At 45.6% G+C, this 23,182-nt stretch overlaps 1 protein-coding gene across 5 annotated transcripts in view; it reads left to right on the top strand.

Moving 5' to 3' along the window:
- ripor1 (RHO family interacting cell polarization regulator 1) overlaps positions 1-23,182 on the top strand; it is an 82,307-nt gene that overhangs the window by 36,328 nt on the left and 22,797 nt on the right. The window contains exon 1 of one of the 5 annotated variants that reach the window (XM_041889962.2): positions 4,587-4,810. The exons of 1 other annotated variant lie outside the window; for it this stretch is intronic. In XM_041889962.2, coding sequence (XP_041745896.2) covers positions 4,792-4,810 — 19 coding nt within the window. In that variant the 5' untranslated portion in view covers positions 4,587-4,791. Of the gene's footprint in view, positions 1-4,586; positions 4,811-9,262; positions 9,396-9,483; positions 9,591-23,182 lie in introns of those variants that run through there. 3 more of the 5 variants (XM_041889964.2, XM_041889961.2, XM_041889965.2) reach the window with 3 other exon arrangements.

Below are 23,182 nucleotides of genomic sequence, written 5' to 3'. Positions count from 1 at the left end.
AGGTACATTTTTCAAGCCCTATCTCGCGACTGCTCTGCTGTGTCCTAATCAAAACAGAAGCCTTGTCCAACCTTAACAGGGTAAGGTGTACTTACAATGAGCGTAAGGTCGGAATCTAGTCTGGCTAGGGAGAATATATGGTTTGTGTGTGCAACTGTGGGGGTGGCTGTTCCCGTATGTGCGTGCAAATATGTCGTACGTGTACACTATAAATACAAAAGTATGTGGACACCCCTTCAAATTAGTGGATTCGGCTATTTCAGCCACACCCGTTGCTGACAGGTGTATAAAAGTGAGCACACAGCCATGCAATTTCCATAGAGAAACATTGGCAGTAGAATGGCCTTACTGAAGAGCTCGATGTCTTTCAACGTGGCACCGTCATAGGATACCACCTTTCCAACAAGTCAGTTTGTCACATTTCTGCCCTGCTAGAGCTGCCCCGGTTAACTGTAAGTGCTTTTATTGTGAAACGTCTAGGAGCAACAACGGCACAGCCGCGAAGTGGTAGGCCACACAAGCTCGGGACCACCGAGTGCTGAAGCATGTAGCGCATAACAATAGTCTGTCCTCTGTTGCAACATTGACTACCGAGTTCCAAACTGCCTCTCGAAGCAACGTCGGCACAATAACTGTTTGTCTGGAGCTTCATCAAATGGGTTTCCATGGCCGAGCAGCTGCACACAAGCCTAAGATCACCATGCGCAATGCCAAGCTTCGGCTGGAGTGGTGTAAAGCTCGCTGCTGTTGGACTCTGGAGCAGTGGAAACACGTTCTCTGGAGTGATGAATCACGCTTCACCATCTGGCAGTCTGACAGACGAATCTGGGTTTGGCGGATCCAAGGAGAACACTAACTGCCCAAATGCATAGTGGCAACTGTAAAGTTTGGTGGTGGAGGAAAAATGGTCTGGGGCTGTTTTTCACGGTTCGGGCTAGGCCTCTTAGTTCTAGTGAAGGGAAATCTTAACGCTACAGCATACAATGACATTCCAGACTTGACTGGCCTGCTCAGAGCCCTGACCTCAACCCCATCGAACACATTTGGGATGAATTGGAACGCCGACTGCGAGCCAGGCCTAATCGCCCAACATCAGTGCCCGACCTCACTAATGCTCTTGTGGCTAAATGGAAGCAAATCCCCGCAGCAATGTTCCAACATCTAGTGGAAAGTCTGCCCAGAAGAGTGGAGGCTGTTATAGCAGCAAAGGGGGGACCAACTCCATATTAATGCCCATGATTTTGGAATGAGATGGTTGACGTGCAGTTGTCCACATACTTTTGGTCATGTAGTGTGTGTGCGAATGTCCTGGTGTATGTTTGTTATCGGTGCACTGACTAGAAGTGCTCTAAAGGAGATGTAGAATTACACTACCAGTCAAAAGTTTGGACAGACCTACTCATTCAAGGGTTTTTCTTTATTTTTACTATTTTTAACATTATAAAACAATAGTGAAGACATCAAAACAATGAAATAACATATATGGAATGATGTAGTAACCAAAAAAGTGTTAAACAAATCAAAATATATTTAATATTTGAGATTCTTCAAATTGCCACCCTTTGCCTTGATGACAACTTTGCAAACTCTTGGCATTCTCTCAACCAGCTTCACCTGGAATGCTTTTCCAACAGTCTTGAAGGAGTACCTACATATGCTGAGCACTTGTTGGCTGCTTTTCCTTCACTCTGCGGTCTGACTCATCCCAAACCATCTCAATTGGGTTGAGGTCGGGGGATTGTGGAGGCCAGGTCATCTGATGCAGCACTCCATCACTCTCCTTCTTGGTCAAATAGCCCTTACACAGCCTGAAGGTGTGTTGGGTCATTGTCCTGTTGAAAAACAAATGAAGCCCAAACCAGATGGGATGGCGTATCGCTGCAGAATGCTGTGGTAGCCATGCTGGTTAAGTGTGCCTTGAATTCTAAATAAATCACAGACAGTGTCACCAGCAAAGCACCCCCACACCATAAAACTTCCTCCTCCATGCTTTACGGTGGGAAATACACGTGGAGATCATTCGTTCACCCACACCGCGTCTCACAAAGACATAGCGGTTGGAACCAAAGATCTCAAATTTGGACTTCAGACCAAAGGACAGATTTCCACCGATCTAATGTCCATTGCTCGTGTTTCAAGCCCAAGCAAGTCTCTTCTTCTTATTGGTGTCCTTTAGTAGTGGTTTCTTTGCAGCAATTCGACAATGAAGGCCTGATTCACATAGTCACCTCTGAACAGTTGATGTTGAGATGTCTGTTACTTGAACTCTGTGAAGCATTTATTTGGGCTGCAATTTCTGAGGCTGGTAACTCTAATGAACTTATCCTCTGCAGCAGAGGTAACTCTGGGTCTTCCATTCCTGTGGCGGTCCTCATGAGAGCCAGTTTCATCATAGCGCTTGATGGTTTTGCGACTGCACTTGAAGAAACTTTCAAAGTTCTTGAAATGTTCCGTATTGACTGACCTTCATGTCTTAAAGTAATGATGGACTGTTGTTTCTCTTTGCTTATTTGAGCTGTTCTTGCCATAATATGGACTTGGTCTTTTACCAAATAGGGCTATCTTCTGTATACCTCCAAACTTTTGACTGGTACTGTATGTGTCTTTCGTACGTTGGATGCTGATCCCCTGATCTCTTGTTACGCTCTGTTTCATTGTGTAGGCCTATGTCTATTTGGTGTATGTTGATCCATGTTGATTCCTGGTCTTATGTTCCTCTTTGTCTCAGCCAGGCTGAGACTCAGTGTGGGGTTTCCCCTTGATGCTAATGAGCTGATCCGATGTGGTTAACAGACCTTGATTTGATTCACCTCGACTGCCTCGGTTACTCCATTTACTGGCTCTGATACCAATCACTGTCATCAAGTATCAATGTCAGCTAGTTCTCCTGCACGTCATCAAATCAAATTAGATTGGTATCATACACATATTTAGCAGATGTTGTTGCGGGTGTAGCGAAATGCTTGTGTTTCTAGCTCCAACAGTGCAGTAATATCTAACAATTCACAACAATACACACAAATCTAAAATGTGCAGAATGTGATTCTGATGAGGTTGGTTATGTCAGGACCTGTTAGAAACCCTTGGTGACAATCATGGTTGTGATGTGGGGGGGGTAAAAACTTCTATTAAGTGTCTTTGTTTGTTTACTTAATTACTTGTGTGGTTGTGGGCGTGTTTTAGGAAAACTAGGTTTGTGTGCATATTTGTGCACATATTTTGAACTAAACACAAAATGTCTCCCCATGTGTGTAATGAAGTGGTACATTTGGATCTAAGGGGAACACATGAATGTCATTCGAGTTTAATCTGAGTGAAAGCTGAACGCGCAGCGAGAGAAGCTTGGGCTGAAAATAATAGCTGAATTAACATGTCGTTTAAGGCTTCCCTCTCCCTGTAAATGTGCAGCACATATGGAGGGAGCACTGTGTGTGTGTGTGTGTGTGTCATGTTGAAGACATTAAAAGGTCCAGGAGAAAGGCAGTGGCCTGGGTTATGGGGAAAAGCCCAATGAGGAACAGCGATGCGTAAACCTGTCTTACGAGCTGTTTGTATTTGCATATACCCATCTATTCTCAGTCCACTTCCATGCTCTACTGATTTATTAGTCACTGTAGTTTTCAGCATGTTGTTGCAACAGTTTGACTAATATCCTGCTGTTTTTCTGATGGCGTACTGCTGACAGTGACGGATGTCCCTTTAGATTATTGTTGACATTACTTTCATTCCTCAGCGTAAAGTGCAGCCGTATACCTAATCAGGTTAAGTACTTGAACTAGAGCAGTGTCACCTTGAGTTTGATCATAAGCTTGCAGCTAGGTTCTCAAGTCCCTTTTGCCAGTCCTGTCCTCTGTTAAACATTTTCAAGGTGCACTGTTAAGAATGAGACTTGGGGTCATCACACAACTTTGACCTGATCACACAAGGTTCACGGAGTCACTCATCTCTGTAATTTTAGTTACAGGCTTGAGCCGACAAAAAGCAGATCCGCTAGATGTTTTTGTCTTGCGGAGTGAGACTATGCAGGCAAGAGCCTCAGAATCTATGATGACGATATAGAGTAAGAACAGTGTTTCTGAAGTGGTTATGAGCGTTCATTTCCCATTTGGTGCATCGTGCTCTGGGGTGTCTGGGTATTTATTGTAAACTGTTTACAACATCGATAGACAGTCTGTCACGCTAAGACAAGTAGGTATTTGTCATGGATGAATGACTCAAGGCTGATAAGAATCATCTCTCATTGTGTTCTGTTATTTCAGACTTTAGTAGTGCTTAGGAAAAATATATTAAGGGCAGAGTTGAGAAGTTTCAAAACACTTTCTTTTCTTAGGATCCCTTGAGTTGCCACAGTTTAACACAAAGCTATTTTGGGGTCCTATTCATGATATGTAATGGCAGTAGTAGAGAACACAAATGTATAATTACATACATGTAATTTATGAGTTGGAAACAATGCGCTGGTCTTGCTGGAAGAGGGAGAGGCAGGAAGAGTGTGATGTCAGTCAGGGAAGAGTAGAGGAAGCCAGAGAAGGAGGAGGAGAGGGCTGCTGGGAGGTTGACCGCCTTCCCATTTCCTGGCGGCGCCTCTGCTCTGCGCTCTCTCTCTCTCTCTCCTCGGAGTTTGAGAGAGGTGCCAGAGATGAAACTTCAGACGAGTAGACGCTGCTGGATCTCCGTCCGTGGATCTATCTATCTATCTCTATCTCTTTGAGGTGGTTCTCATTAAACCCAAGGAACCTTCTCCTGGTCTGGGTTGTCAACACTGGAAGGAAGCCAGATATCGACAAAAAGATGTACAGTGGATATGGAGGTACCCTTTCCCCTTTAATCTGATTTAAAGTGGGGCTTGTAGACATACACATATTATAGTTCTATTTTGTTCTAGGGTAGGATGGAGTTTTGAAGTACAGGATGTTAGTTTTGTCTGTAGTGTTACTCTTGTTTTGGAATGGTGGTGATTGTGGTGAGTCAAACATCAGTTGCTCACTGCTTGTGTTGGGTTTTGAAGTATTTCACTCAGTATGAGGTATCTTGTAAAATGTTACCACCCATTTAACCCCCACCAGTGTGTGTGTTCCCATCTGATTGTGAGGGTTTAGTTTTCATTCTGTGGGAGTGTTTTATCAGCCTGTGTGATTTCTTACACCCTCAATATATGTTCCCTCATTATCTCTCTGTTTGAGTCTAAATTCCTTTGCTTCGGCTTCACATTGTCCTGTTTGTCAGGACTGAAGTCGGATCTGCCTTACACTGCCCTGAATGCAGGGGGAAGAAAACCTTCCTCCATTTCCTTCTCATGGAGACATTTTACATTTACATTTACGTCATTTAGCAGACGCTCTTATCCAGAGCGACTTACAAATAGGTTATATCAAATCACCTTATAGCCAGTGGGATAACCACTTTACATTATTTTTTTAAATTTTTTTTTGGGGGGGTTGGGTAAGGGGGGGTAGAAGGATTACTTTATCCTATCCCAGGTATTCCTTAAAGAGGTGGGGTTTCAAATGTCTCCGGAAGGTGGTGAGTGACTCCGCTGTCCTGGCGTCGTGAGGGAGCTTGTTCCACCATTGGGGTGCCAGAGCAGCGAACAGTTTTGACTGGGCTGAGCGGGAACTATGCTTCCGCAGAGGTAGGGAGCCAGCAGGCCAGAGGTGGATGAATGCAATGCCCTCGTTTGGGTGTAGGGACTGATCAGAGCCTGAAGGTACGGAGGTGCCGTTCCCTCACAGCTCCGTAGGCAAGCACCATGGTCTTGTAGCAGATGCGAGCTTCAACTGGAAGCCAGTGGAGTGTGCGGAGGAGCGGGGTGACGTGAGAGAACTTGGGAAGGTTGAACACCAGACGGGCTGCGGCATTCTGGATGAGTTGTAGGGGTTTAATGGCACAGGCAGGGAGCCCAGCCAACAGCGAGTTGCAGTAATCCAGACGGGAGATGACAAGTGCCTGGATTAGGACCTGTGCCGCTTCCAGTGTAAGGCAGGGTCGTACTCTCCGAATGTTGTAGAGCATGAACCTACAGGATCGGGTCACCGCCTTGATGTTAGCGGAGAACGACAGGGTGTTGTCCAGGGTCACGCCAAGGCTCTTCGCACTCTGGGAGGAGGACACAACGGAGTTGTCAACCGTGATGGCGAGATCATGGAACAGGCAGTCCTTCCCCGGGAGGAAGAGCAGCTCCGTCTTGCCAAGGTTCAGCTTGAGGTGGTGATCCGTCATCCATACTGATATGTCTGCCAGACATGCAGAGATGCGATTCGCCACCTGGTTATCAGAAGGGGGAAAGGAGAAGATTAGTTGTGTGTCGTCAGCGTAGCAATGATAGGAGAGGCCATGTGAGGATATGACAGAGCCAAGTGACTTGGTGTATAGCGAGAATAGGAGAGGGCCTAGAACTGAGCCCTGGGGGACACCAGTGGTGAGAGCACGTGGTGCGGAGACAGCTTCTCGCCACGCCACTTGGTAGGAGCGACCGGTCAGGTAGGACGCAATCCAAGAGTGAGCCGCGCCGGAGATGCCCAGCTCGGATAGGGTGGAGAGGAGGATCTGATGGTTCACAGTATCAAAGGCAGCAGACAGGTCTAGAAGGACAAGAGCAGAGGAGAGAGAGTTAGCTTTAGCAGTGCGGAGAGCCTCCGTGACACAGAGAAGAGCAGTCTCAGTTGAATGACCAGTCTTGAAACCTGACTGGTTTGGATCAAGAAGGTCATTCTGAGAGAGATAGCAAGAGAGTTGGCTAAAGGCGGCACGCTCAATAGTTTTGGAGAGAAAAGAGAGAAGGGATACTGGTCTGTAGTTGTTGGTTTTTTGAGAAGGGGTGCAACTCTCGCTCTCTTGAAGACGGAAGGGACATAGCCAGCGGTCAAGGATGAGTTGATCGGTGAGGTAAGGGAGAAGGTCACCGGAGATGGTCTGGAGAAGAGAGGAGGGGATAGGGTCAAGCGGGCAGGTTGTTGGGCGGCCTGCCGTCACAAGTCGCAAGATTTTATCTGGAGAGAGAGGGGAGAAAGAAGTCAAAGCATAGGGTAGGGCAGTGTGAGCAGGACCAGCAGTGTCATTTGACTTAACAAACGAGGATCGGATGTCGTCAACCTTCTTTTCAAAATGGTTGACGAAGTCATCCACAGAGAGGGAGGAGGGGGGGTAGGGGGGGGGAGGATTCAGCAGGGAGGAGAATGTGGCAAAGAGCTTCCTAGGGTTAGAGGCAGATGCTTGGAATTTAGAGTGGCAGAAAGTGGCCTTAGCAGCAGAAACAGATGAAGAAAATGTAGAGAGGAGGGAGTGAAAAGATGCCAGGTCCGCAGGGAGTCTAGTTTTCTTCCATTTCCGCTCAGCTGCCCGGAGCTCTGTTCTGTGAGCTCGCAATGAGTCATCAAGCCACGGAGCTGGAGGGGTGGACCGAGCCGGCCGGGAGGATAGGGGACCATTATGAAACTGAAATCCCTGGAGTTGGAGAATGATAGTGTTCCTCCTCCTAATAGCTCTGGCCACACTGTCTCAGTCTAAGTCCCTGGTGTTGGTCTATATAGGCCTCTGGTTTGTGGGCGAGGGGGCTGACTGCAGTTTGTAGTAACATCCAGGTGGTCTCCCACTGCATGTCCAAATGAATGTGGTTTAATTCGGTCTGTGGGGAGGAAAAACAACGCTAGCCCCACAGATCTATCTTTGGTGGCATTGAGGTAGACCAGCTGTTCCCAGGGATGGTGTGTGGACACGGACACCTCAGTGTTCATGCAGTGCTGTGGCTGTCAGTGACGTACTAATAATCCCTAGGGGACGTCCATAAGTGTGTGTGGCGTGATTTCCCCTCACTTTAGGTGTGGTCACACTCTGGTCAGGGCCTGTTGCTGTGGAGATTTGAAGAGCATTATTTCACAGTTTTTCAAACCAGTCCCTCATGACCAGTGTTGTAAACATACCCATGAGACAATGAACAGTGACTAGGGGGCTTGACTGAGTCAGAGTACGGAGTCGTAGTACTGAGATGAGTCGTAAACAGTGTTATAAATCTTAATTTAGTGGAAGTGTTGGATAAGAGTCAAGCAGACGTGGAGGGATGGAGAAGGGATGTAGTGGGTCTTTTTTAGGTGCTGGCAGAGAGAACAGAAGGGAAGGAAGGGGACACGTGTGTTTAGGGGCTTTCTCAGAGAAAGCAGACACATGACGCCTGGCTGGGGGCCATCAGGATCAGGAACCAACCTGAGATCATATCCTGGATCGGGGGAGGGAGCGAGCAACAAGCAGCCTCTCATAAACCCAGTCATTTCAATATGCACATCAAATACTCATTAGGTTCCTCATTAGCTTGTTATGCTTTCCTGTTCTTTCTTTTTTCAAGTTTATCCAAATGTCAGTGGTTACAGAGAGCTGATGCCTAGCCCTACTGCTTGGACATTTTATCATGCTTTATTGTGTTATATAGTTCCAGTCTATTTCCTATAATCCAGAGATTTAATGGTTATGATAAGGTCAGTAAGTTATGTTTATAGTGCATGTGGAGTTACTGGGTGACCCCAGAAATGTCTACCGGCTGTGTTTTGTGGTGCTAAGTGCTCCTCTACTCTTGTGCTTGTTGCGCCACTGTCTGTCCCCAGTGTTGTTTTTAGAGCCAACTAGCCCTTTCCCTGTCCATCAGCTCAGCGTTGTATTAGGGAACTGGCATGCCCTTCCACCCCGTCATCCTACCCCCACTGCTGTTGCTGTTCAGTTCTGCGACCCAGGCGGCTCCCCTCCCCCTCTGAACGGTGTAAAGAAAAAAAAAACCATGTTTGGAATGTCATAGTAGAGGGGGGAGACGGGCTGGTTGATGAGGGGTGCAGCCTGTATCCGAAGCCTAGCTCCATCTCCATTGGCAGTATCATTAGGGCTTTTGTTACCCCAGCTGTGCCTCTCTCTGTGGCTGATCACAAAACAGCCGGTGTGTTTTTCGCTCACACTCATTCACAACACAAGACAGACACCATGTAAACAAACACCTTGTTTATAAACACCCATGCATAACCTGCAGGTGTAATATGCACATTAGAGATGAGATGTTGAGAACAGTGTGGCTTTGATGTGCATCACAATGCTGAGCGTGATCAGAGTGGGTGTGAAAGATGCAGTGATGTCAGGGTTTGGTGGGGGATAGTGGAGTGGCTGGCCCCAGTGTGCTTTGTTTTCTAGAACTGTCCTGGAACGAGACCAGCCAGGCAGCAGAACAATGGGCGTGATCGTGTCTATGGGCTTCGGACAGTGTCCAGCCATAACCACACTCATCATGGAAACCAATGGAAGCCTGTAATTATGTGGCATACAGCTCGCATGGTTTTATGTTTATGTCACTCTCAATAGATTTCCGCATCGTGTGATTTCACTGTATTTATTCCTGGGCTGACCCATCTCTTCTGGGACAGGTAGGAACCAGGCATGACAGACTGGAGGTATTGTTAGGATGGCTGACTGGGTCCTCACTGCGCTGATCTGTGTGTGGGTGGGGAGTGTAGCAGGGTAACCATCCGAGGCTGAACACTAGAGTAAAGGAAGGAGAATGTGTCGCTTACCTGTTTCCTGTTTACTACGTGATGCCCATGAGAAGGATCCTCTTGAAGGTGTGTCTGTGTCTGTGTCTGTGTCTGTGGATGTGTGTGCAGTTAGTGCCGTGTAATACCAGATGCAAAGGCATATACTTAAATATGTTTTGACACAGTATATGATTAGTGTGTAAGAAATACTAGTTTCTGTATATGGCACTCTGGTAGTGCTTCAACAACTATTATATACACTGAGTGTACCAAACATTGGGGACACCTTCCTAATATTGAGTTGCACCCCCTTTTGCCCTCAGAACAACCTAAATTCTAATCAAATTGTATGTACCGAATACAACAGGTGTAGACCTTACCGTGAAATGCTTACTTACAAGCCCTTAACCAACAATGCAGTTTAAAGAAAAATAAGAGTTACTAAATAAACTAAAGTAAAAAAAATTAAGAGCAACAATAAAATAACAATAATGAGGCTATATACAGGGTGTACCGGTACCGAGTCAATGTGCGGGGGTACAGGTTAGTCGAGGTAATATGTACATGTAGGTAGGGGTAAAGTGACTATGCATAGATAATAAACAGCGAGTAGCAGCAGCAGCGTAAAAAAAGAAGGTGGGGGGGTCAATGCAAATAGTCCGGGTAGCCATTTGGTTAGCTGTTCAGCAGTCTTATGGCTTGGGGGTAGAAACTGTTAAGAAGCCTTTTGGACCTAGACTTGGCGCTCCGGTACCGCTTGCCGTACGGTAGCAGAGAGAACAGTCTATGACTAGGGTGGCTGGAGTCTTTGGCAATTTTTAGGGCCTTCCTCTGACACCGCCTGGTATAGAGGTCCTGGATGGCAGGAAGCTTGGCCCCAGTGATGTACTGGGCTGTACGCACTACCCTCTGTAGCACCTTGCGGTCGAATGCCGAGCAGTTGCCTTACCAGGCGGTGATGCAACCAGTCAGGATGCTCTCGATGGTGCAGCTGCAGAACTTTTTGAAGATCTAAGGACCCATGACAAATCTTCTCAGTCTCCTGAGGGGGAATAGGCGTTGTCGTGCCTTCTTAATAATATAATAATAATATGCCATTTAGCAGACGCTTTTATCCAAAGCGACTTAGTCATGTGCGCATACATTTTTACGTATGGGTGGACCCGGGTATCGAACCCACTACCCTGGCGTTACAAGCGCCATGCTCTACCAATTGAGCTACAGAGGACCACATTCTTCACGAGCACGCCCCCATTCTTCACGACTGTCTTGGTGTGTTTGGACCATGATAGTTTGTTGGTGTCCATGGTCATGGCTCACATCAACACCATCATCCCAGAAACCCTAGACCCACTCCAATTTGCATACCGCCCCAACAGATCCACAGATGACGCAATCTCTATTGCACTCCACACTACCCTTTCCACCTGGACAAAAGGAACACCTACGTGAGAATGCTGTTCATTGACTACAGCTCAGCGTTCAACACTATTATGCCCTCAAAGCTCATCACTAAGCTAAGGACCCTGGGACTAAACACCTCCCTCTGCAACTGGATACTGGAATTCCTGACGGGCCACCCCCAGGTCGTAAGGGTAGGCAACAACACATCTGGCACGCTGATCCTCAACACGGGGGCCCGTCAGGGGTGCGTGCTTAGTCCCCTCCTGAACTCCCTGTTCACTCATGACTGCGTTGCCAAGCACGACTCCAACACCATCATTAAGTTTGCCGACGACACAACGGTGGTAGGCCTGATCACAGATAACGATGAGACAGCCTATAGGGAGGAGGTCAGAGACCTGGCAGTGTGGTGCCAGGACAACAACCTCTGCCTCAACGTGATCAAGACAAAGGAGATGATCGTGGACTACAGGAAAAGGAGGGCCGAGCACGCCCCCATTCTAATCGATGGGGCTGTAGTGGAGCAGGTTGAGAGCTTCAAGTTCCTTGGTGAGCCTTTCAAAGCACTTCATGGCTAGAGACGTGAGCGCTACTGGTCGGTAGTCATTTAGGCAATTTACCTTCGTGTTCTTGGGTACATGGACTATGTTGTTCTGCTTGAAACATGTAGGTATTACAGACTCGGTCAGACTTGCCAGTTGGCCAGTGCATGCTCGGAGTACACATCCTGGTAATCCATCTGGCCCTGCGGCTTTGTGAATGTTGATATGTTAAAGATCTTACTCACATCGGCTACGGAGAGCGTGATCATACAGTCGTTCAGAACAGCTGGTGCTCTCATGCATGCTTCAGTGTTGCTTGACTCAAATCGCGCATCGTCGGAGGGCATAGCGGGATTTCTTATAAGTGTCAGGGTTAGAGTCCCGCTCCTTGAAAGCGGGAGCTCTACCCTTTAGCTCAGTGCAGATGTTGCCTGTAATCCATGGCTTCTGGTTGGGGTATGTACGTACGGTCACTGTGGGGACGACGTCATCGATGCACATATTGATGAAGCTGGTGACTGTGGTATACTCCTCAATGCCATCGGATGAATCCCAGAACATATTCCAGTCTGTGCTAGCAAAACAGTCCTGTAGCTTAGCATCCACGTCATCTGACCACTTCCATATTGAGTGAGTCACTGGTACGTCCTGCTAGAGTTTTTGCTTGTAAGCAGGAATCAGGAGGAATTATGGTCAGATTTTTTCCTCTGGTTGCACATGTAACATGCTGGTAGAAATGAGGTAAAACGGATTTAAGTTTTCCTGCATTAAAGTCCCCGGCTACTAGGAGCACCGCCTCTGGATGAGCATTTTCTTGTTTGCTTATTGCTTATGGCCTTATACAGCTTGTTGAGTGCGGTCTTAGTGCCAGCATCTGTTTGTGTTGGTAGATAGACAGTTACGAAAAATATAGATGAAAACTCTCTTGGTAAATAGTGTGGTCTACAGCTTATCATGAGATACTCTACCTCAGGCGAGCAAAATCTCGAGACTAATTAATTTTAGATTTTGCGCACCAGCTGTTATTGACAAATAGACACAGACCGCCACCCCTTGTCTTACCGGAGGCAGCTGTTCTGTCTTGCCGATGCACGGAAAAACCCAGCCAACGGTATATTATCCATGTCGTCGTTCAGCCACGACTCTGTGAAACATAAGATATTATTTGTTTAATGTCCGTTTTTAAGACTATCCGTTGGTAGGATAGTCTTGAACTGAGCTCATCCAGTTTATTCTCCAATGATTGCACGTTGGCCAATAGGACGGAGGGTAGAGACGTGTTACCCACTCACCAACAAATTCTCACAAGGCACCCGGACCTGCGTCCCCTGTTTGTGTCTCTTCTTCATGCGAATGATGAGGATTTGGGCCTGGTCTGGTATCAGCAATAAATCATTTGCGTCCGACTCGTTAAAGGAAACATATTTATCTAGTTCGAGGTGAGTAATCGCTGTTCTGATATCCAGAAGCTATTTTCGGTCATAAGAGAAGGTGGCAGAAATATTTATGTATAAAATAAATTACAAACAATGAGGAAAAACACACAAAATAGCATAATTGGTTAGGAGCCCGTAAAATGGCAGCCATCTCCTCCGGCGCCATTGCTTCATAGGGGCATGGACTCTACATGGTGACGAAAGCTTTCCACAGGGAGGCTGACCCATGTTGACTCATGCTTCCCACAGTTGTGTCAAGTTGGGTGGATGTCCTTTGGGTGGTGGACTATTCTTGATACACATGGGAAACTGTTGATCGTGAAAAACCCACCAGTGTTGCAGTTGTTGACACAAACCGGTGCGCCTGGCACCTACTACCATACCCCGTTCAAAGGCACTTAAATATTTTGTCTTGCCCATTCACCCTCTGAATGGCACACATACATGTCTCAATTGTCTTAAGACTTAAAAATCCTTCTTTAACCGGTCTCCTCCCCTTCATCTACGCTGATTGAAGTGGATTTAACAGGTGACATCAATAAGGGATCATAGAGTTCACCTGGATTCACCTGGTCAGTCTGTTTCATGGAAAGAACAGGTGTTCATTTAAGCAATAAGGCCCGAGGGGGTGTGGTATATGGCCAATATACCACGGCTAAGGGCTGTTCTTAAGCACGACGCAACGCAGAGTGCCTGGATACGGTCCTTAGCCGTGGTATATTGGTCATATACCACAAACCCCTGAGGTGCCTTATTGCTATTATAAACTGGTTACCAACATAATTAGAGCAGTAAAAATAAATGTTTTTCCATATCCGTGGTATATGGTCTGATATACCACGGCTATCAGCCAATCAGCATTCAGGGCTTGAACCACCCTTGTTTATAAAATGTTTTATACACTGTGTAAATCAAATGGAATTTACCAGTTTATATTGAAGAGGCGCAACTATTTATTTGTCTGCCCAGTCTTGTTCATTTTTGGGGGGCTTGGTTCGCCTCTTTCTGTCTACGTTTCTAATGAAAAGAAAACGTGTTAAGTCAAAAGTCCAGGCGGGGAGGCAGAAGGCTCCGTCCAGCTCAGTCTCTAGTCCTTTCAAGATGTTTTTATTTTTCTCAATTATCTTCCTTTTTAGAGTTTCCAGACTTCAGACATCCTGTAGAATGGCACCATTTCCTCTGCCCTGAGTGTGGCTGGCTAGGTGTCTCTCTGGGTTTCTCTGCGGTTTGCAGTAGCACAGTTGACTCAGGGCAGTTCCACAGTAACGAAACAGATTTTTTTTAACAATAAACATTAATTTCAAAGTTTAACAAACCATTTAACTCTATGCACAAGGGCTTCTTTTAGCAATTTACACTGAACACTTTATAATAGCACATTTTCTGGAAGAACTGTGCAGATGCAAAGAATTTTGGTAAAATCTCCCTCTGTTTTTTATGTGTCCTCGGTTTTCCAAGAATGGGGTGTCAGCTATGACATGACACATTCACTTTGAAAAAATCTCTTTTGGTTATTGAATTACAGTAAGTGAAGTGGATTTACACCCGGTAATGGAATTGTGGTAACGGAATTTCATCATGGGTCCCTGATCTGTACTACACAGAAATGCATACGTATTAGGGATATGCATCTTTCCCTTTCAAGACAATTCGATACGCACAGTATCTAAATATGTGGGCACCAATACGGTACAAGAATGGTACCTTTCAGTATGTTATTGAACCCAAGATGGCGTAGCAGTGCGTTCGTGTACTCTGTGTGTGTCCGTGTAAATAGCCTGTTTTTTGTATTTTTTTTTTGTAAAACCGGATCGTAACTAGCTAGCCACAACCGAATGGATGTTGCTGTTGGCTAATCACCACTGCCCCTGAAGCAAGCACCAGTTAGCCTTGAGCTAGCCTCGAGCCAGGCCCATATCCCGGCTATCTACCTCTCTGTCTACCGGACGGGAGTAGCCAGCTAACTAGCTACTTGCTATTAGCCACCGTTAGCGGTTTTTCACCATTGTCCGTGGCCTGCACTACCTACCAGCCAGCTCTAACCTGGACTATTATCGGCCAGTCTGCACTGTCTGCACAGTGCGTTATCGACCCAGAACATATCGGTTTTTCTGCCGGAATCACTGAATCACTGGACCTTTAACTCCGGATCATCGCAACTAGCTAGCTGCAACCAAATGGATGTTGTTATTGGCTAATCAGCCTTGAGCTAGCCTCGAGTCAGGCCCATCTCCCGGCTATCTACCTCTCTCTCAACCGGATGGGACCTCCTAGAGACGACACGGAGCCCCGCCGATCCATCACGATTGGTCTGCTGACGTAATCGTCTGTGGTTTCAACAGGCTTCCCGTTGCGACGACCACGAAGATCCATCTGCTAGCCCCTGCCCGCTAGCACACGCAAACAACAGCCGTGCTTCCTGCTAGCCTGTGCTGTAGCACCAACTCAAACTGCTCTCGGACTCACATATTGCTGTTCACTGGACCTTATGATCACTCAGCTGCACAGCTGATGCCTGCTGGACTGTTCCTTTACACGGTACCCTGTCCTTTTAGCCTCAGCCCAACCTTTCATCGCCATTACCAGTTGTTGTCTTAGCTCTCTCGAATAACACCTGTGATTGCTTTATGCCTCTCTCCCATGTCAATATGCCTTGCCTATTGCTGTTCCAGTTAGTTCTTATTATACAATTTCACTGTAAAGCCCCAAGTCCCTCTCAAACTGCCTGAAATAGCTCCTTTGTTCCACCCCCCATACACGCGGAGACCGGCTCAATCGGTGCCTCCATTGATGCTATCTCTTTCATTGTTACCCAACGCTTAGGTTTACCTTCACTGTACTCATATCCTTCCATGACCTTGTCTGTACATAATGCCCTGACTCTATTCTACAACGCCCGGAAATCTGCCCCCTTTACTCTCTGTACCCTACGCACTAGAAGACCAGTTCTTAAAGCCTTTATCCGTATCCTTATTCTAGTCCTCCTCTGTTCCTATGGTGATGTAGAGGTTAACCCAGGCCCTGCAGCCCCCAGTAACACTCCTACTCCCCAGGAGCTATCATTTGTTGACTTCTGTAACCGTAAAAGCATTGTTTTTTTGCATGTTAACATCAGAAGCCTCCTCCCTAAGTTTGAGTTATTCACTGCATTAGCACACTCCGCCAACCCTGATGTTCTAGCAGTGTCTGAATCCTGGCTTAGGAAGGCCACACAAAATTCAGAAATGTCCATCCCCAACTACAACATTTTCCGTCTAGATAGAACTGCCAAAGGGGGTGGAGTTGCAATCTACTGTAGAGAGAGCCTGCAGAGCTCTATCATACTATCCAGGTCTGTGCCCAAACAGTTTGAGCTCCTACATCTAAAAATCCACCTTTCCAGAAATAAGTATCTCACTGTTGCCGCTTGCTACAGACCCTCCTCAGCCCCCAGCTGTGCCCTGGACACCATATGTGAATTGATTGCCCCCCATCTATCCTCAGAGTTCGTACTGCTTGGTGACCTAAACTGGGATATGCTTAACACCCCGGCCATCCTACAATCCAAACTAGATGCCCTCAATCTCACACATATTATCAAGGAACCTACCAGGTACAACCCTAAATCCGTAAACATGGGCACCCTTATAGATATCATCCTGACTAACTTACCCTCCAAATACACCTCCGCTGTCTTCAACCAGGATCTCAGCGATCACTGCCTTATTGCCTGCGTCCGTAATGGGTCCGCGGTCAAACGAACACCCCTCATCACTATCAAACGCTCCCTAAAACACTTTAGCGAGCAGGCCTTCCTAATTGACCTGGTCCAGGTATCCTGGTAGAGGATGCCTGGTTGTTCTTTAAAAGTGCTTTCCTCTCAATCTTAAATAAGCATACCCCATTCAAAAAATTATTCAGAACTAAGAACAGATATAGCCCCTGGTTCTCCTCAGACTTGACTGCCCTTGACCAGCACAAAAACATCCTGTGGCGTACTGCATTAGCATCGAATAGCCCCCGCGATATGCAACTTTTCAGGGAAGTTAGGAACCAATATACACAAGCAGTTAGGAAAGCAAAGGCTAGCTTTTTCAAACAGAAATTTGCATCCTGTAGCACTAACTCCAAAAAGTTTTGGGACACTGTAAAGTCCATGGAGAATAAGAGCACCTCCTCCCAGCTGCCCACTGCACTGAGGCTAGGAAACACTATCACCACCGATAAATCGACAATAATCGAGAATTTCAACAAGCATTTTGCTACGGCTGGCCATGTTTTCCACCTGGCTACCACTACCCCGGTCACCAGCTCTGCACCCTCCGCTGCAACTTGCCCATGCCCCCCCCGCTTCTCCTTCACACAAATTCAGACAGCTGATGGAAAGCTGCAGAGGTCATCCCCCTCTTCAAAGGGGGTGACACTCTAGATCCAAACGATTACAGACCTATATCCATCCTGCCCTGCCTTTCGAAAGTTTTTGAAAGCCAAGTTAACAGATCAACGACCATTTCGAATCACACCGTACCTTCTCCGCTATGCAATCCGTTTTTTGAGCTGGTCATGGGTGCACCTCAGCCACGCTCAAGGTCCTAAACGATATTATAACCGTGATTGATAATAGACAGTACTGTGCAGCCGTCTTCATCGACCTGGCCAATGCTTTCGACTCTGTCAACCACCACATTCTTATTGGCAGACTAAATAGCCTTGGTTTCTCAAATGACTGCCTCGCCTGGTTCACCAACTACTTCTCAGATAGAGTTCAATGTGTCAAATCGGAGGGCCTGTTGTCTGGACCTATGTCAGTCTCTATGGGGGTGCCACAGGGTTCAATCCTTGGGCCGACTCTTTTCTCTGTGTATATCAATGTTGTCGCTCTTGCTGCTGGTGATTCTCAGATCCACCTCTACGCAGACGACACGATTTTGTATACATCTGGCCCTTCATTGGACACTGTTAACAAACCTCCAAACAAGCTTCAATGCCATACAACACTCCTTCCGTAGCCTCCAACTGCTCTTAAACACTAGTAAAACTAAATGCATGCTCTTCAATTGAACGCTGCTGGCACCCGCCCACCCGACTAGAATCACTACTCTCGACGGGTCTGACCTAGAGTATGTGGACAACTACAAATACCTAGGTGTCTGGTTAGACTGTAAACTCTCCTTCCAGACTCACATTAAGCATCTTCAATCCAAAGTTAAATCTAGAATCGGCTTCCTATTTCGCAACAAAGCCTCCTTCACTCATGCTGCCAAACATGCCCTCGTAAATGACTATCCTACCGATCCTAGCCTTCAACACTCTACTCAGCAAATTGGATGTAGTCTATCACAGTGCCATCCGTTTTGTCACCAAAGCCCCATATACTACCTACCACTGTGACCTGTACGCTCTTGTTGGCTGGTCCTCACTACATATTCGTCGCCAAACCCACTGGCTCCAGGCCATCTATAAATCACTGCTAGGCAAATCCCCGCCTTATCTTAGCTCATTGGTCACCATAGCAACACCCACCTGTATTATGCGCTCCAGCAGGTATATCTCACTGGTCATCCCCAAAGCCAACACCTCCTTTGGCCGCCATTCCTTCCAGTTCTCTGCTGCCAATGACTGGAACGAACTGCAAAAATCTCTGAAGCTGGAGACTCTTTATCTCCCTCACTAACTTTAAGCATCAGTTGTCAGAGCACCTTACCGATCACTGCACCTGTACACAGCCCATCTGAAATTATCCCACCCATCTACCTCATCCCCATATTGTTATTTATTTTGCTAATTTGCACCCCAGTATCTCTATTTGCACATCATCTCTTTAACATCTATCATTCCAGTGTTAATACTAATTGTAATTATTTTGCACTATGGCCTATTTATTGCCTTACCTTTGCACACACTGTATATATATTTTCTGTTGTATTTTTGACTTTATGTTTTTTTACCCCATATGTAACTCTGTTGTTGTTTTTATCGCACTGCTTTGCTTTATCTTGGCCAGGTCGCAGTTGTAAATGAGAACTTGTTCTCAACTGGCTTACCTGGTTAAATAAAGGTTAAATAAAATAAAAAAATAAATCGTTTTGATGTGAAACACATTCATTTTCCATTCTAAATAAAACATATACGATGTAGCTCATGAGCCGGGCCTCTCTGAGCTGGGGGTGTGTCTGATAATTATGTATGTATATGGTGAATGTACTATGTAGGCACCTGAGCTGAGCCATAAGGGAGACTTGGCATCTACCTACCCATCCCACTATCAGATTAGGGGGGGGGGGGCAATGAAGCATATGTTTGGTTCTGAAATCACCATCACCCACTAATTAACGGGTCATTTTTGCAGATTAAGTGTTTGAGCTAGTAATGTATCATTGTTTATCATTTACAAATTAGCTATGACATAGCCAATGAATACATAGCACAATTTAGGATTTCACCCCCATCTCAAAATCAAATGGTTTTGACCGTTTAGAAGTTTTCAATGAGCTTCTTTTCTACTCCTGCTTTGGCCATGCACTGCGCCTCGCAAAGTGATTGCTGTCCTTGTTATGAAATTATCAACTGTAACCTGTACATCTAAAAATTAGCATATACACTGATTGTTTAAAGCAAAACAACCAAATCTATTGCTGATGGTGAAGCTGAACAATCAAAATAAAATCTATTGTAAGCCCCATTCTGCAGGTTATAGCCAGATGAGTTGTCTCTGGTAGCGTTTTACTTTTATTCCAGTAAAACAACATTTCCAACAGCGCATAGATAACAATAACCTAGCAAATGGCATAGGTTGTCACTCACTTAATAAAGCCTAATATCGCACAAGTAATTTTTGGATTTGAATGCTGATGGTGCCGTGCATATGTGCAAGATTAGGAACAGGCCACCTACCTCGCGTTGGTCAGTGCACAAAGCTGGGCACAGGGCCCGAAGCTGGGTGCAGTTTGAATAGGCTACTGATATTCCCTGGGGTTGTTCGGCATGCAAAATGACTTGTAGATCAATGACTGTCAACACAGTTACATGCTTAGTTCGACACAGAAATAATATGTATTTTCAGAAGGTAGAAAGAAGGAGCCCAAAAAAATGTGAATCAGCAATGTATGAATCGATTTTCTGACCTATGCGTGTTAGTTACATTTGGATAGGTTTTTTGTCTGCAGACCGATGCAGTCATATCTTAAACATTTGAATGGGGGACCGATGCCTATCAGTGAATCGTTACATCCCTAATAATTATGGATATGAATGTCATTCTCTTCATGGTGATGTATCCTAAATAGGTACACAAATGTAGAAATATGCAAAATCCTCCTTTGGATATTTGGGTATTATTCTACACACTGGCTATTATTTTAATGAGCTCTGCCCCCAAATCAGGGCAAATTTGGTTGGTTTGGACCAAATCTGAACCAATCATAGTCGATCTTTCACAAGTTTGAACATCAAAGTACAGCACAGTAGAGTACAGTAGAGTAGACTACAGTACAGTATTCAGACCCCTTGACTTTTTCCAAATTTTGTTATGTTACAGCCTTATTCTAAAATGGATCAAATAGTTTTTTGTCCCTCTCCATTCTACACACAATACCCCATAATGAGAAGGCAAAAACAGGTTTCTATAAATTTTAGCAAATGTATTAAATATTAAAAACTGAAATTTACATTTACATAAGTATTCAGACCCTTTACTCAGTACTTTGTTGAAGCACCTTTGGCAGCGATTGCAGCCTCAAGTCTTCTTGGCTATGACTCTACAAGCTTGGCACACCAGTATTTGGGGAGTTTCTCCCATTCTTCTCTGCAGATCCTCTCAAGTTCTGTCAGGTTGGATGGGGAGCGTCGCTGCACAGCTATTTTCAGGTCTCCAGAGATGTTAGATCGGGTTCAGGTCTGGGCTCTGGCTGGGCCACTCAAGGACATTCAGAGACTTGTCCCGAAGCCACTCCTGCTTTGTCTTGGCTGTGTGCTTAGGGTCGTTGTCCTGTTGGAAGGTGAACCTTCACCCCAGTCTGAGGTCCTGAGCAGGTTTTCATCAAGGATCTCTCTGTACTTTGCTCTGTTCATCTTTCCCTCGATCCTGACTAGTCTCCCAGTCCCTGCCGCTGAAAAACATCCCCACAGCATGATGCTGCCACAACCATGCTTCACCGTAAGGATGGTGCCAGGTTTCCTCCAGACGCGATGCTTGGCATTCTGGCCAAAGAGTTCAATCTTGGTTTCATCAGACCAGAGAATCTTGTTTCTAATGGTCTGAGTCCTTTAGATGCCTTTTGGCAAACTCCAAGCGGGCTGTCATGTGCCTTTTACTGAGGAGTGGCTTCCGTCTGGCCACTCTACCATAAAGGCCTGATTGGTGGAGTGCTGCTGAGATGGTTGTCCTTCTGGAAGGTTCTCCCATCTCCACAGAGGAACTCTGGAGCTCTGTCAAAGTGATCATCGGGTTCTTGGTCACCTCCCTGACCAAGGCCCTTCTCCCCCGATTGCTCAGATTGCTCTAGGAAGAGTCTTGGTGGTTCCAAACTTCTTCCATTTAAGAATGATGGAGGCCACTGTGTTCTTGGGGACCTTCAATGCTGCAGAATATTTTTTGGTACCCTTCCCCAGATCTGTGCCTCGACACAATCCTGTCTCGGAGCTCTACGGACAATTCCTTCGACCTCATGGCTTGGTTTTTGCTCTGACATGCACTGTCAACTGTGGGACCTTATATAGACAGCTGTGTGCCTTTCCAAATCATGTCATATTAATTGAATTTACCACAGGTGGACTCCAATCAAGTTGTAAAAAGATCTCAAGGATGATCAATGGAAACAGGATGCACCTGAGCTCAATTTCGAGTCTCATAGCAAAGGGTCTGAATACTTATGTAAATAAGGTATTTTTGTTTTTTATTTTAATACATTTGCAAAATTGTCTCTCAACCAGTTTTTGCTTTGTCATTATGGGGTATTGTGTGTAGATTGATGAGGAAAAAACATAATTTAATCAATTTTAGAATAAGGCTGTAAGGTAACAAAATGTGGAAAAAGTCAAGGGGTCTGAATACTTTCCGAATGCACTGTAGTTCAGTAGAGTTCAGTTTGCAGTATATTATAGTGTACTCAACTCTATTGTACTCTACTGTGTACTGAACTCGACTCTACTGTAATGTACTGAACTATGCTCTACGTTTCTTTGCTGTACTGTACTGTCCAAACTTGTGAACCCAACTGTGGTTTATGACTACTATGATTTCCCGTTGTAGCCAATTCAATTGCAGAAATTCCGTTAGCGATTATGTAAAGGAATTTCCTTTTCAATTTCACTTAATAATTAATAAACAAAACTAACTAATTGATAGGTCTACCTTTACCTCTGTGAACTTTCATTATCCTCACTCCTCATGAGGGAGGGAAATTAGAAAATATCTTAAAGATATTTTGGATTTTGGTAACGGAATTTCAAGGCACAAAAAATAAATATGTGTTGCTATTAGTGCAACATTATTTTGTTTTGATGTATTTCTAATACCTTTTAAGACTTTTCTGGTAGATGTTTTCTAAGACCCCTTTCCCATCTATTTAACCAGAAATCAAAGTCTTTGCTTATTCAACATTTTTAGGATGGAAAATGTTTGAAAATGTACTGTATATGTGCCTTAATTTCTAAAAAATATAAACTCTTAGCTTTCATTTGACACCCAATTTGACATGCTCCTATGAACTGCACATGTTGGTGCTCATGGTTCCTTTTCCATTGAAATGACCAGCTGTGACTGCTGTTTCCTGACTACCACTCCTGCAAGTTTAAAATAAACCCTGGCTTCCTTCCTTGGGGCCGGGATGCATCGCTGTATCTAAGGAACTGATATCAGTGCTGCTGACCAAACAAGACAACACTGATCAAACTAAAGGGGATGGCCAAAACCCCACTGCTCAGTAGAACTGTAGCTACCACAGACAAAAACAACCACTTCCTCCTGGGGAGAAAAGTTTACAATTCCATTTAATGTATGGGTAACAGCCGGGCTGATCCTGTGTCTTGAAGCTAAAATATCTATGCCTGAGGCCTGCCCGTAGTTGGCTCACCCGAGGCTGCCTAACCTCACAGGGCCTGTGTCTCTCTGTGTTGGTCTCTTGTCCTGGCTGAGTCCCCGGTGATTGGTGTGTGTTTAATCTAGTCTCAATCACTCCCTTTTCTTCTTCTATCAAAGAGGACCTTGTTTGGGGCCCTGTGTGATGGAGATGTCACTAATGCTGCGACAAAGTCCCCAGTGTCAGGGCCTGGAGCACCACTGCTGATCACTCACAATGAACTCAGAGAGAGACTCACG

Source organism: Coregonus clupeaformis, chromosome 11 (genome assembly GCF_020615455.1).
Source record: "Coregonus clupeaformis isolate EN_2021a chromosome 11, ASM2061545v1, whole genome shotgun sequence".
NCBI lineage: Eukaryota > Metazoa > Chordata > Actinopteri > Salmoniformes > Salmonidae > Coregonus > Coregonus clupeaformis.
Note: the sequence above shows the minus strand (reverse complement) of the source record. Positions and strands in the feature narration are given on the sequence as shown.